The sequence below is a fragment of the Cucurbita pepo genome, chromosome LG18 (genome assembly GCF_002806865.2).
Source record: "Cucurbita pepo subsp. pepo cultivar mu-cu-16 chromosome LG18, ASM280686v2, whole genome shotgun sequence".
In the NCBI taxonomy this organism is placed as follows: domain Eukaryota; kingdom Viridiplantae; phylum Streptophyta; class Magnoliopsida; order Cucurbitales; family Cucurbitaceae; genus Cucurbita; species Cucurbita pepo.
The window spans coordinates 7,190,467-7,202,613 of NC_036655.1; the positions used below are offsets into that span (position 1 = coordinate 7,190,467).

Sequence of the window (12,147 nt, forward strand, 5' to 3'; positions counted from 1 at the left end):
AAAAAAAAAAAAAAAAAAAAAAAAAAAAAAAAAAAAAAAAAAAAGAAAGCAAGAAAAATAATCTGATGCAGTATTCACATGCATATATAAAATACCAAAATCTTCTTCTCCAATAAAACCCAAACACAAAACTTGATTGGCAAAGAAAAAGAAGGAACGACCGAACTAACAAAACCCGGTTCAGCATCTGAGCCGGGTGAGATCTCTGGGGGAGTGGTACGAAGAAAACAAATGCATATAATATTATAAGAATATAAGAAATTGAAATTCCCGGTACTACAATTAATTATGATAAAGATGAAGCTCAAGCTCCAGGAGCCGCATCTTTCACCTTACTCTGCAAATACCCTCCATACTCTCGCGCATAATCCTTCACATGGCTCGCCGTGTCGTAAATTCGGCTCCTCGCGTACTCCAGCCCCTCCGATCCTGGCGGGTGCATCCCCTTGAAGTACCTATACGCCCAGGAGAACCCCGCAGCAGAAACGAGCGCAATGCCGCCCAGGGACAACACCCCCGCCGTCGTCGCGAACAGGAGGAAGGCCAGGGGAACCCAGATGGGTGATGTGAAGATGATGAAAGGGGTGAGGAAGATCAGGGCCAGGATCCCCGCCGTTAGGGTAACACCCGTCAGGAACATCAGGATGGAGGCGGTGATGAAGAGGGTCAGGAACCCGAGGAGGTGCGGGGAGTGAGGGGTATGGTCTTGGAACCTCTGGAGGAGCGTGGAGGCGGCGGCGGCGCCGGTGGGAGTACGGTTGTCGGCCATGGCTGAGGGAAGGAAGTGTGGTGTGAAAAAAAAAAACAGAGTGTGGTGGAGGTGCGAGGGTTTTAAGGGTATGTGGGGGAATTGCAAAGGGATACGCGTGGTGGGCGTTCAGCTTTGGACGCCCTCCCTATGGCTGACCCTTTCTTTATTTCCAGTTTATTTATTTTTATTTATTAACTGAATTTCTTAATTAGTTCCTCGCCTATATTTGGCTTATGACTTAATTTTCTCTTAATTTTTTTTTTTAAAATTATTATTCTAATTTAAGGAATTAGATATCAGTGAAGAGTGGAACGAAGCATCCCTTGTAACAATGTGAAAACTTCTTTGCTTCTCTCAGACTAACGACCCCTAAACGGGATGAAGAGTAGAATCAAATATTTTTTATAAGGGTATAGAAAAAGGTCAGAGAGTAGAATCAAACAATGTTATTAAAGGTATGAAAACATTTTTCAGACTAACAAACTCTAAGAAGGTGGAGAGAGTAGAACGGAGCTTTACTTATAAAGGTGTGGAAACTCTCGTGAATGGAGAGGATCCAATGTGATTATTATTTTCCCCCCATAACCCTCACGTGGGAAGATATCACATGATCTTATTTTCAAAGTCTACCTCTTTTGGTATACATTCATAAATTTCATCACTATTACAACTAATCTCAACCAATTAATATTAATTATTCACTTCCTTGTTTCCTGCGACGTGCCGTGTCTTCACTCCCATTTCTTCTTCCAATAATTAATGCTTACAAAATGAAATTATTGGATATATATAATAAACCCTTTAATCAAATACGTAATCCAGTTTCCTGAATTGGGTGTTCTAAGTTACCTCTGTAAATTACAGTAATCCTGGTACAGATACAAATGGATTTTCATTTTACACAACTATAAGGAAAACCATATACACATACATATGATGTTTTTTTGTTCCCTGATTTTCTTTTGGGAAGTTATTCCCTTTTTTTTTCTTCTTCTTTTCACTTTCTTTGATGAAGAATAGAGTTCAACAAAGATGATTACAATAGAATGATCCAAATAATCATAAATAAAGATTGGAAGTTTACAAAAAAAAAAAAAAGAAAAAAAAAAGAACCTTTTCTCAATGGTGCAATGGATTTGGACCGGTTGGGACGAGTCGTTTTTCGACGCCGTACCGGGGATCGATCTCCGCTGCAGCCGGGGGAGAATTGGTGTGATGGTGGCGGTGATGACGGTGGTGGTGATGGCGGTCACTTCGTTGATGGAGACGGTGAAGGAAGATGGTGAAGTCAAATTTAAGCTTTCTGTTGAGAGAAAAGGATGGGTTATTTGGGTTGGCATGGAGAGGAAGGGCATGAAAGAGGAAGGTTGAAGAGGAAAGAAGGAGGAGGAGAGTAATGAATTTGCAGAGGGTTAAAGGCATTATGGATAATAATAATGACAAGAGAATGGGTGTGGAGAGGGAGAAGGAGAGAAAGGACTGCATGGAGAGGAAAAAGAAGAGCAAGAAGAAAAGGGGATTAGAGAAGTAAATGAGAAAGGAGGATTTAGCGTAAGAAATGTTGAGGGAGAAGAAGGTTGACATTGAAGAAGAGATAGGAAGAGAGAGAGAGAGAGAGAGAGAGAGAGAGAGAGAGAGAGAGAGAGAAAGGAGGGGACAAAACTGTGGAGAATTCTTGTTTCAATGACAACTTCCTTTGCGTTGAAGGAACAAAGCCTCATTTAAAGCAGATTGTCAAACTTTGAATTATATATTACCAAAACCCATTGACAGAGAGACACAGAGAGATTATAAAAAAAGAACAGAAGGAAGAAGGGAAAGAGAAGAGCTGACTTCTGAATGCAACTTTAAATTTTATCAAAGTTTAGAAGTGGGTGTGTGGGATGGTGGCTGTTTTGCAGATTTCAAGGTACAACTCATACATACTATTACCATATTCTTAATTTTCAGATAGGAAATGCTTCCTATCTCTCTCCCCCTCCCCCTCCCCTATTGTAATCTCACCATCTCACATTGGTAATGTGAGATTACAACGAAATATTCTTTATAATGGTGTGTAAATCTCTCCCTAACCGGCACGTTTTAAAACTATGAGGCTGACTGCGATACATAACGGATTAAAAAGCAGATAATATCTATGAATGGTGAGTTTCGACGGATGCATAAAGAAAAGGCTTGTTTATTCCTCCCTCCTCTTCTAGGCTCTAAGGCTTTAACTGGGTGTGTGCCAATTGCCCCTGGTTGAGATGGATATGGGTGGTGGTGGTGCTTGGAATAAGGGAAGCCAACCAGGAGAGTAAGCAACACACAAACAACAAAGATCCAATATGGTTGAGTGTGCAAACCCCAAGTTCCTAAACAATATTTTTTGCTAAAAACTAAGCATCCCCTTTTCTTCAGGAAGTGGGAATATGGACTTTTGAATGCCTTTTTTTCTGAATCACTCTGTCGGCTATGTCCCCCTTAGATGACACGCTTATCTTATCACTTCATCTAATATTCACCATCCGATCATTCACCATATTGTAAATGGGGGCGACATTTCTTATGCAGAAATGTCGGCATGGGTTGGGAAAATTCATGAGAAGAGGGAGGAAAGTCAAATCACCCCCCACCTACATACACTTTCACCAAATAACACTCACCAAATTCTTGTGTATTAGTTCACATTTGGTATATCGGAGTGGATGGCCTTCATCCTGATGCCTTGTGGCCTTCCTACTTCTTTCCACCTACCCCACTAGGATTGTTTCAATCACTTCCTATACTTCCTTGAACAGCATCTGTTCCTACAGCTTTGTCCCTTAGGTCTAGACTTCCTACCTAGCTAAGAAGTTATGCAACCTCCTCTATTAAGAGGATATAAGACAAACCTTTTAAGAGGATAACAACAAAGCTTTTGTATTGGCTAAACAAGTAAAAGTTTATAACAACAAAGCTGGGGATGAGGGCAACATATTAAGAGGATATAAGACAAACCTTTGAGAAGAGAACAGTTTTATGCAGGATTATTACCTTCTAAATGCTGCATTCTACCAAAAACAACACGAAAAAACTATACTAACTCACTCATCTGACGATATGAGAATATAAACATACAAACAAGCACATGCATTATGAAATATTCAAAAAGATATTGTACCTGATATGCTCTGTTGTTCCTACAGGGGGAGAAAGGTGAAATTGTCTGGCAATCGCTGTCTTTATTTCTAAACTTCTGTATTGGCTAAACAAGTAAAAGTTATCGTAAAATACACCGTAAGTTTGCACACGTGTCGTCCCACTGTAATTGGTAACTAATGGATTTACATTCCTTAAATCAATTAAACATCTATTTTCCTTCATCTTTTCTTCCCGCACACCAAACTGGTAAAGAACAATTCAATTCATCAGAGTCCCCAAGATGAAATATCAGCAGTAAATCAAGCAAGTATAGGTTAGGGATCTTTAAAATTGGCTCTAATATAACAAGTAACACGACTGCACAAGATTAACTGCAGAGCTCCTACCGTAATTCACTAAGGCCTTCCAGATGGAAGAAAGGCAATATCACCTTGTATCATATATTGGGGTATAAAGTTCTGTTTGCCTCTTCAACCTTCCTCCCAATCCACATCATCTTCTTCTTCATCTTCTACCGAAGCTGATGCTTCAACATTCAAGTCACCAACCTTGTAATTTTCATTTGCGTTACCTGTAATACGGCAAGAAAGGTAAGGTTCCTCCTTAAATCCCAACTTACTTTTACACATAATAAGCAGGATATAAACACCATAAAACACTTAAAAGAGTCGAACGTGGAAAAGAAAAGCCACGTCTCACCGTCTATTGGAGCCTCCTCCCATTCAATATCATCTTCTTCATCATCCTCTTCACGTTTTGCCTTCATTCCTACCTGACGACTGGAATTTGTGTAAGACAAGTTTTCAGTAACCTCTGTACTGGATAATTCCTTTTGTCCCTTAGCAGCTTCTTCAAGCTCTTGTTGCTTCTTCAGTATAGCAGCATAATAAGCTTTAACATACTCATCCTACAATACAGCCAATCAGTACATAAGTCATATAATCTCTTTCAATTTTTATGATTAAAAAAACTCTTTAATTCATAAGAAATGAAAAGAGCCAGTCTAATTGAACGAACCTGTATATTCGTTTTGTCATCATCATTGGCCGATGACTTTTTATCATCAGAAAACTGAGTGGAAGCTGAACCAGCATCCATCTTTGCCTCCCCTTTGACCTCCCCGCGTTGTTCCTTTGTGAGGTTCATCCCTTCTTTGATCATCCAAGGAGGTAACACTTTCAGAGTAGTGTTCTCAGATTCAGATTTAACATTCACTCCCTTGCCCTCAGCCCCAGAAAAGGCAACTTCAACCTAACAGGTTCATTCAAAAACTCATTGACCGTTAGACTGGTTCCTTTCAAGATCCAACAATATAACAAGCATGAGGTGAAAAAATGGGATACCTTGGTCTCGCCAACAAAAGGCATAGGTGTTCCCCCATATCCTAAACCTTGTGATGATTTTGAGGGATCATTGCCATTGAGATCACCATTTGCTCCACGTGCAGCTGCACTTGCACGAGCTTCCCATGCTAAAAGAGTTCCAAATTCTGGAACTGGCAAATCTTTGACTCTGCTGAGTTGTTCCATTAAAGGTTTAAGCTGAACCTACAATTATTTGATTTATTCATCAATTTAGAAATAGGAAAATCCTTTTCTAAAACTCAAGGGAACAAACACAATTCATAAATTATTTCAGAAAAATGGCTTGAAGATGAAGTTCAGTGTTATATTCAACTAACAAATGTAAAAAACTTCAGCAATCAATGATCCCCATTACAGCATAGAGTTACACCTTGTGTTCTCATATCCAGGATAAAAAATTTTCAAGATCGTTATGATTAAATATATATGGAGAGAGAGAGAGAGAGAGAGAGAGGGAAAAAGATTTGAAGTTGAAAAATAAAATTCTTTTTCAAGAGATCAAACCTCCATCTTCTGAAGCATGTCCTTCAATTTTTCATGCCGGCGCTTCCTGGCATTATCATCTCCATCCCCTCCTTGGGCAGCAGCCAGTTTGTCACTCTCTGCAACCAGCTCGCCATTGCAATTTTCACAATGGAAGTATTCATCCTCAAGAGAGATTAATCGAAGAGCATCCAAAGCAGTGTACCTAATCAATATCATTAAATTGTCAAGTTTGTTTCCAGATTAAAAAGTCAATAACAAGCGTGCAGTGCTGTGATTCCATCCAGTTTAAAATTACAAAATATCAGAAAGAACATTTCTTAAGAGAAAAATAACATATCATCAAAACCTTCTCGAACAGTTGGGGCATATATACTCTTGAACTGTGTTCTTGTCCTCCAGTTCATCTTTCAGTTTTTTCTTCATGCGGTGCAGTCTGTATCTAACCACATCATAGACCTGTAACCAGGATTAGCTATACTAAGGGAACTGACCAGAGTTAAAGTCTGTTTTCACTGGGTTTAGATACAATTATTATTGAGCGATGAAGCAACTAATTGAAGTACATATATAAAAGAAACCTGTGCATAGTCTAGCGAGCAATAAGAATGTGTGTGCATCTTAATCTTTTCATCCCCCTCCTTCCCCGGGTGTTGGCCATCGGCTGTGGCAGCAATTGCAGCGCTAAATATCTTTGCTCCCTTAGCTGTCTGGAAAAGCAAAGAGCAAAAAAATGAAGAGCATGCCTATTAATAACTTATTGGACACAAAATTGAAAATGTCTGGAAAAGCATATCGACACAAAGTAAAAAGTTCATCACACAAAATTGAAAAATATGAAAATGAAAATGACTTATTAGACACAAAATTGAAAGTTCAAAGATTTATTAGACACATTTTAAAGTTCAAGAACCAAATAGACACAAACCAGAAAGTTCAGCACATAACTTATAATTTAACCCAAATTGAAACAAAGTACACCTGGAGGCAACAAAAACGGTAACTTCCCAAGGTCTCCAATGGCCTTGTCGTTCCTTGAAACAATTCTCTGTTTATTTTTAACAAAATTTCCCAAAAGAACGAACAAACTTCATTCAACATAAGCACCTTAGATGCTATAGACAATCAAGTTAAGATGCTTAAAACTTCATACTAAGAAATTCCGATTTACTAACCTAACAGGCACAGTAACAAGATGCATTGACAGAATCGGCACTGACCTCCCTTCTATGATCTCGGGTAACCAATTTTTCCTCTTCTAAAAACCTTAGAGTTCGACGTAATTGCTTCGAATGTAGTTTTAAGTTCTTTGCCAAATCTTCTTCTCGAACCCATTGTCGTCTAGAACAGGATATGAAAACAAATGTGATAAGCAAAGGAAAAATGTGGCTGTATAACAGCTCGCCAGATTCATGTTAAGCATGCATGGCTCCGTCATCATAACAAATTCAAGAACAGAAACTCTATGACATAAAATTACAACCCTCAGACAGGTTCATGTTCCAAATCCTTTATAATAATAGATTAAGAAACTTGAAAATGAAAATTTTCAATTAGCTATTTGCTCAGACCGTCTGAAAAATTTAACTTAAAAAACAGGATAAGGTTCTTTAACAGATGAGCAAATTATAAGCAAAAATGAAATGATAAACTCGAGTTTGAAATAATCAAAAGTACAACTAAGCTATTCAGTGAGCTATATCAATGTGAATAACCTGCATCAATGTTGCCTTTCGTCAACTTAGCTTAACTAGAGAAATAACGTATACAAGAAACACATAGATAAACAACCATAATATGCAGTTGTTCCACACCAGCACTAGCTGAATGGGTGTACAATACATATAGTGCTCAGCTTAGGCTGGAAATAGAACTACCAAGAATCCGGTATAAAGTGCATTACGCTCAAATTTCCACTATTCTAATCATATTCAAGCACAGTTCCTGCCTAGAATTCGTTCCACTAATGTAGCTCTGCCTCCCCAGCTTCATAACGAAAAATTGAGCGGCAGAATTCTGCCTTGTAAAAACACTGAAGATTGCCAAGTAAATAAAAACGCCAAAGTGCAGTACCTCGTGAGAGCATCAAGCACGACAACCGCGATTCCCCTATTATCACTCCGACCGGTCTTAGGCTGATTATCTCCTTTAGTCGTAATGTCATCGTAGAAAGCTCTTGCAGCTAGCTTCACCAACCTGCCCAATTAATCATGATCATTCAACACACCAACTTAAACAAAACCCAGGAAACTAATGAAAACAGAATACAATCCCATTGTTCACAGCTAAAGAAGATATTCAAATTGCCATTTTTATCAGTGGAGAGGGCTCATAAGTTAATAGAGGAAAGTACCTGTTAAAAGGTTCGATACTCATGATGATAATGAATTAACTTGGGATTCAATTGCTCAAGTGCTGGTGTAGCTATTACATATGAGCTGATTTTTTTCAGTATTCCACTCGAGCAGGACTTCGCAGAGAGCGATCTGAGAATCGCGGGAGAAAAGGAAAAGAAAAATGGAGCGAAAGAGAGACATTGGCCGTCATAAATAGACGAAAATAAAGCGCACCAAATGCTATTAGATAATTTTCGGGTCGGTTTATCTACATCCTATCGGGTTCATCCGTAAATGGGCTTTCATTGGCCCGATTTATTGGGCCTCTATAAACCCTTCTGGGCCTAACTTTTTGAATCAAAATTTGGGCTGGCCCATGGGTTCATCAGCCCAATTCTATTCCGATTGAATTATTCAATTATCATAATGTTAGAAACACACATGTTATTTAATAATTTTTTAAAAACACATTTTTTTTGTCATATTATAAATTCAATCCAATAAAAACGTGACACGTATAATTCATATTTGTAATTTTTTAAATCTATGTTTGTTTTTTCTCGATATATATATATATTTTTTTTAACACGCGACTTAAATAAAGTAAAAATAGCGTTTATAAGTTTAATTTTTAAAAAATAAAGAAAATATATCCTAAAAAATGAATGATTAATGTATAAATTATTGGGAGGAGGAAGAAGAAGAACCACAAATCATGCATTATATTTATTTTTTGGTACGACAAAATGTCCAATTTATGTGGTGCACCGCCCCTAAAGTTTTGATATTTATATTCAATACCATAATGTCTATTTTTGCTGCTCAATATATTCTCTGACTCTCTTTCTATAAATATTGTTCAAGCACGATTCTTCTTTTTTTCCTTACTATATATCATTGGTAACAAGAAATCAAAATGGGTCATGATTAGGTTAAAATACATTGAAAGGGTGGCAGATCTCGGGAATTATCGAATCTTTAGAATCATAGTCACTAGAGTTACGTTGGTCTTATTAGATTCGATAGTTGTTCATGGAATGTGGCATGGAACATTCGTCCACACTAGGAGCTTGACATATGAGCGATGGGTTAGACCAATCAAATTCGTCTAATTCTAAGAATGACTTCGAGAAAGATGACAACCCAGTCTTTTGTCTGGTGCTCGAGCTCCTATTTTGCTTGTGTTCTTCATCGATGGCTGCCGGGGAATAGAAATTAATTAGTGGAAGTCGTGTACTATAAATGCCACGACGGGACAGGTGTTGGGCATGCATATGGCATATATATTTGATTATAATCATATGATATGTATGTGAAAGGTCTAAATTAATCTTGACTAACCACTTTTATTCTATGAATTTTCCAATTAAGGGTCCAATCCCACCTTGTTGTCTACATCTTCTTGGCAGCTTCAATGCTTCTCCTTTGGGGGTTTTTTAGTCATTTCCTTATTGCCCCTATGTTATATCAACAACACTGACTATATATGCACACCTTTTTTCTTTCTTGAAGTGACAATATATTTGATTTGGTACCATATATATAAGGAATTCCATTATATATAGAAAAAGTTACCAACACACGAACTTAACGTTTATCATCGTTCAAGATTCGAATTCTTCCATTACAATTGTCCACTTTTATTATAAAAGCCGATCAAAATTGTTAGGAACCATAGATCTTCACAAATGGTATGATACTAGTTTTGATTTTGGTTTCTCGAAATGGTCTTATGCCAACGTAGGACTCCCTCTCAACCATCTTCCTCTCGAACAAATTACACCATAGAGCCTCCCCTGAGACTTATAAAGCCCTCGAACAACCTCTCCTTAATCAAAGCTCAACTCCTTACGTCGTTGAACAAAGTACACCATAGAGTCTCCCCTGAGTTTTATGGAGCCGTCAAACAACCTCTCCTCAATCGAGACTGTCGAACAAAGTACACCATAGAGCCTCCCATGAGGCTAATGAAGCCTTCAAAGAGTCTCTCCATAATCGAGGCTCGACTTCTCAAGTTGTTATTATTGATTCATTTGTTTGTTTCGACATATTTCGATCGTGGGTCACATTCAACAAGAATAACTCAACCCGAAACCTGAAGGATGGAGAAATATGATCTAAATGAGTTTAGGGTGGGCATTAAAATTGGCATCAGAAGAATCAATACTGATCTGACACTAGCGCTCAAAAAACATACACATAACNATATGAGCTGATTTTTTTCAGTATTCCACTCGAGCAGGACTTCGCAGAGAGCGATCTGAGAATCGCGGGAGAAAAGGAAAAGAAAAATGGAGCGAAAGAGAGACATTGGCCGTCATAAATAGACGAAAATAAAGCGCACCAAATGCTATTAGATAATTTTCGGGTCGGTTTATCTACATCCTATCGGGTTCATCCGTAAATGGGCTTTCATTGGCCCGATTTATTGGGCCTCTATAAACCCTTCTGGGCCTAACTTTTTGAATCAAAATTTGGGCTGGCCCATGGGTTCATCAGCCCAATTCTATTCCGATTGAATTATTCAATTATCATAATGTTAGAAACACACATGTTATTTAATAATTTTTTAAAAACACATTTTTTTTGTCATATTATAAATTCAATCCAATAAAAACGTGACACGTATAATTCATATTTGTAATTTTTTAAATCTATGTTTGTTTTTTCTCGATATATATATATATTTTTTTTAACACGCGACTTAAATAAAGTAAAAATAGCGTTTATAAGTTTAATTTTTAAAAAATAAAGAAAATATATCCTAAAAAATGAATGATTAATGTATAAATTATTGGGAGGAGGAAGAAGAAGAACCACAAATCATGCATTATATTTATTTTTTGGTACGACAAAATGTCCAATTTATGTGGTGCACCGCCCCTAAAGTTTTGATATTTATATTCAATACCATAATGTCTATTTTTGCTGCTCAATATATTCTCTGACTCTCTTTCTATAAATATTGTTCAAGCACGATTCTTCTTTTTTTCCTTACTATATATCATTGGTAACAAGAAATCAAAATGGGTCATGATTAGGTTAAAATACATTGAAAGGGTGGCAGATCTCGGGAATTATCGAATCTTTAGAATCATAGTCACTAGAGTTACGTTGGTCTTATTAGATTCGATAGTTGTTCATGGAATGTGGCATGGAACATTCGTCCACACTAGGAGCTTGACATATGAGCGATGGGTTAGACCAATCAAATTCGTCTAATTCTAAGAATGACTTCGAGAAAGATGACAACCCAGTCTTTTGTCTGGTGCTCGAGCTCCTATTTTGCTTGTGTTCTTCATCGATGGCTGCCGGGGAATAGAAATTAATTAGTGGAAGTCGTGTACTATAAATGCCACGACGGGACAGGTGTTGGGCATGCATATGGCATATATATTTGATTATAATCATATGATATGTATGTGAAAGGTCTAAATTAATCTTGACTAACCACTTTTATTCTATGAATTTTCCAATTAAGGGTCCAATCCCACCTTGTTGTCTACATCTTCTTGGCAGCTTCAATGCTTCTCCTTTGGGGGTTTTTTAGTCATTTCCTTATTGCCCCTATGTTATATCAACAACACTGACTATATATGCACACCTTTTTTCTTTCTTGAAGTGACAATATATTTGATTTGGTACCATATATATAAGGAATTCCATTATATATAGAAAAAGTTACCAACACACGAACTTAACGTTTATCATCGTTCAAGATTCGAATTCTTCCATTACAATTGTCCACTTTTATTATAAAAGCCGATCAAAATTGTTAGGAACCATAGATCTTCACAAATGGTATGATACTAGTTTTGATTTTGGTTTCTCGAAATGGTCTTATGCCAACGTAGGACTCCCTCTCAACCATCTTCCTCTCGAACAAATTACACCATAGAGCCTCCCCTGAGACTTATAAAGCCCTCGAACAACCTCTCCTTAATCAAAGCTCAACTCCTTACGTCGTTGAACAAAGTACACCATAGAGTCTCCCCTGAGTTTTATGGAGCCGTCAAACAACCTCTCCTCAATCGAGACTGTCGAACAAAGTACACCATAGAGCCTCCCATGAGGCTAATGAAGCCTTCAA

At 37.6% G+C, this 12,147-nt stretch overlaps 2 protein-coding genes across 4 annotated transcripts; both read right to left on the reverse strand.

Moving 5' to 3' along the window:
* Positions 1 to 102: 102 nt before the first annotated feature.
* Positions 103 to 963, reverse strand: LOC111779814 (oleosin 16 kDa). The gene has a single exon (XM_023659972.1). It carries the CDS (start codon positions 767 to 769, stop codon positions 305 to 307), a length of 465 nt encoding a protein of 154 aa, XP_023515740.1. The 5' UTR covers positions 770 to 963; the 3' UTR covers positions 103 to 304.
* Positions 964 to 3,934: 2,971 nt separating this feature from the next.
* Positions 3,935 to 8,248, reverse strand: LOC111779811 (general transcription factor IIE subunit 1-like). 3 transcript variants are annotated; one of them, XR_002812737.1, is made up of 11 exons: positions 8,075 to 8,248; positions 7,795 to 7,917; positions 6,942 to 7,062; positions 6,303 to 6,431; positions 6,071 to 6,180; positions 5,743 to 5,926; positions 5,218 to 5,421; positions 4,892 to 5,125; positions 4,574 to 4,781; positions 4,261 to 4,445; positions 3,935 to 4,117 (listed from the first exon to the last, which is right to left on the reverse strand). XR_002812737.1 is itself a non-coding variant. In XM_023659971.1 (11 exons), the coding sequence occupies exons 1-10, from the start codon at positions 8,095 to 8,097 to the stop codon at positions 4,345 to 4,347; spliced, it is 1,437 nt and encodes a 478-aa protein (XP_023515739.1). In that variant the 5' UTR covers positions 8,098 to 8,248; the 3' UTR covers positions 3,935 to 4,117; positions 4,305 to 4,344. The 3 variants fall into 3 exon arrangements, 2 of the variants coding, with proteins under 2 accessions (XP_023515739.1, XP_023515738.1); XM_023659971.1 differs by having other exon boundaries at positions 4,305 to 4,445; XM_023659970.1 differs by having other exon boundaries at positions 3,935 to 4,445.
* Between the last annotated feature and the right edge of the window lie 3,899 nt (positions 8,249 to 12,147).

What these genes read in the sequence shown, in the direction of transcription:
- LOC111779811 (XM_023659971.1), bottom strand. Translation starts at nt 8,097, where the DNA reads ATGAGTATCGAACCTTTTAACAG. An exon ending in CCCGAGATCATAGAAGGGAG is followed by an intron (nt 6,432 to 6,941) that starts GTCAGTGCCGAT and finishes TTGCTTTTCCAG; the next exon opens with ACAGCTAAGGGAGCAAAGAT. An exon ending in GCTCGCTAGACTATGCACAG is followed by an intron (nt 6,181 to 6,302) that starts GTTTCTTTTATA and finishes TCCTGGTTACAG; the next exon opens with GTCTATGATGTGGTTAGATA.
- LOC111779814 (XM_023659972.1), bottom strand. Translation starts at nt 769, where the DNA reads ATGGCCGACAACCGTACTCCCACCGGCGCCGCCGCCGCCTCCACGCTC.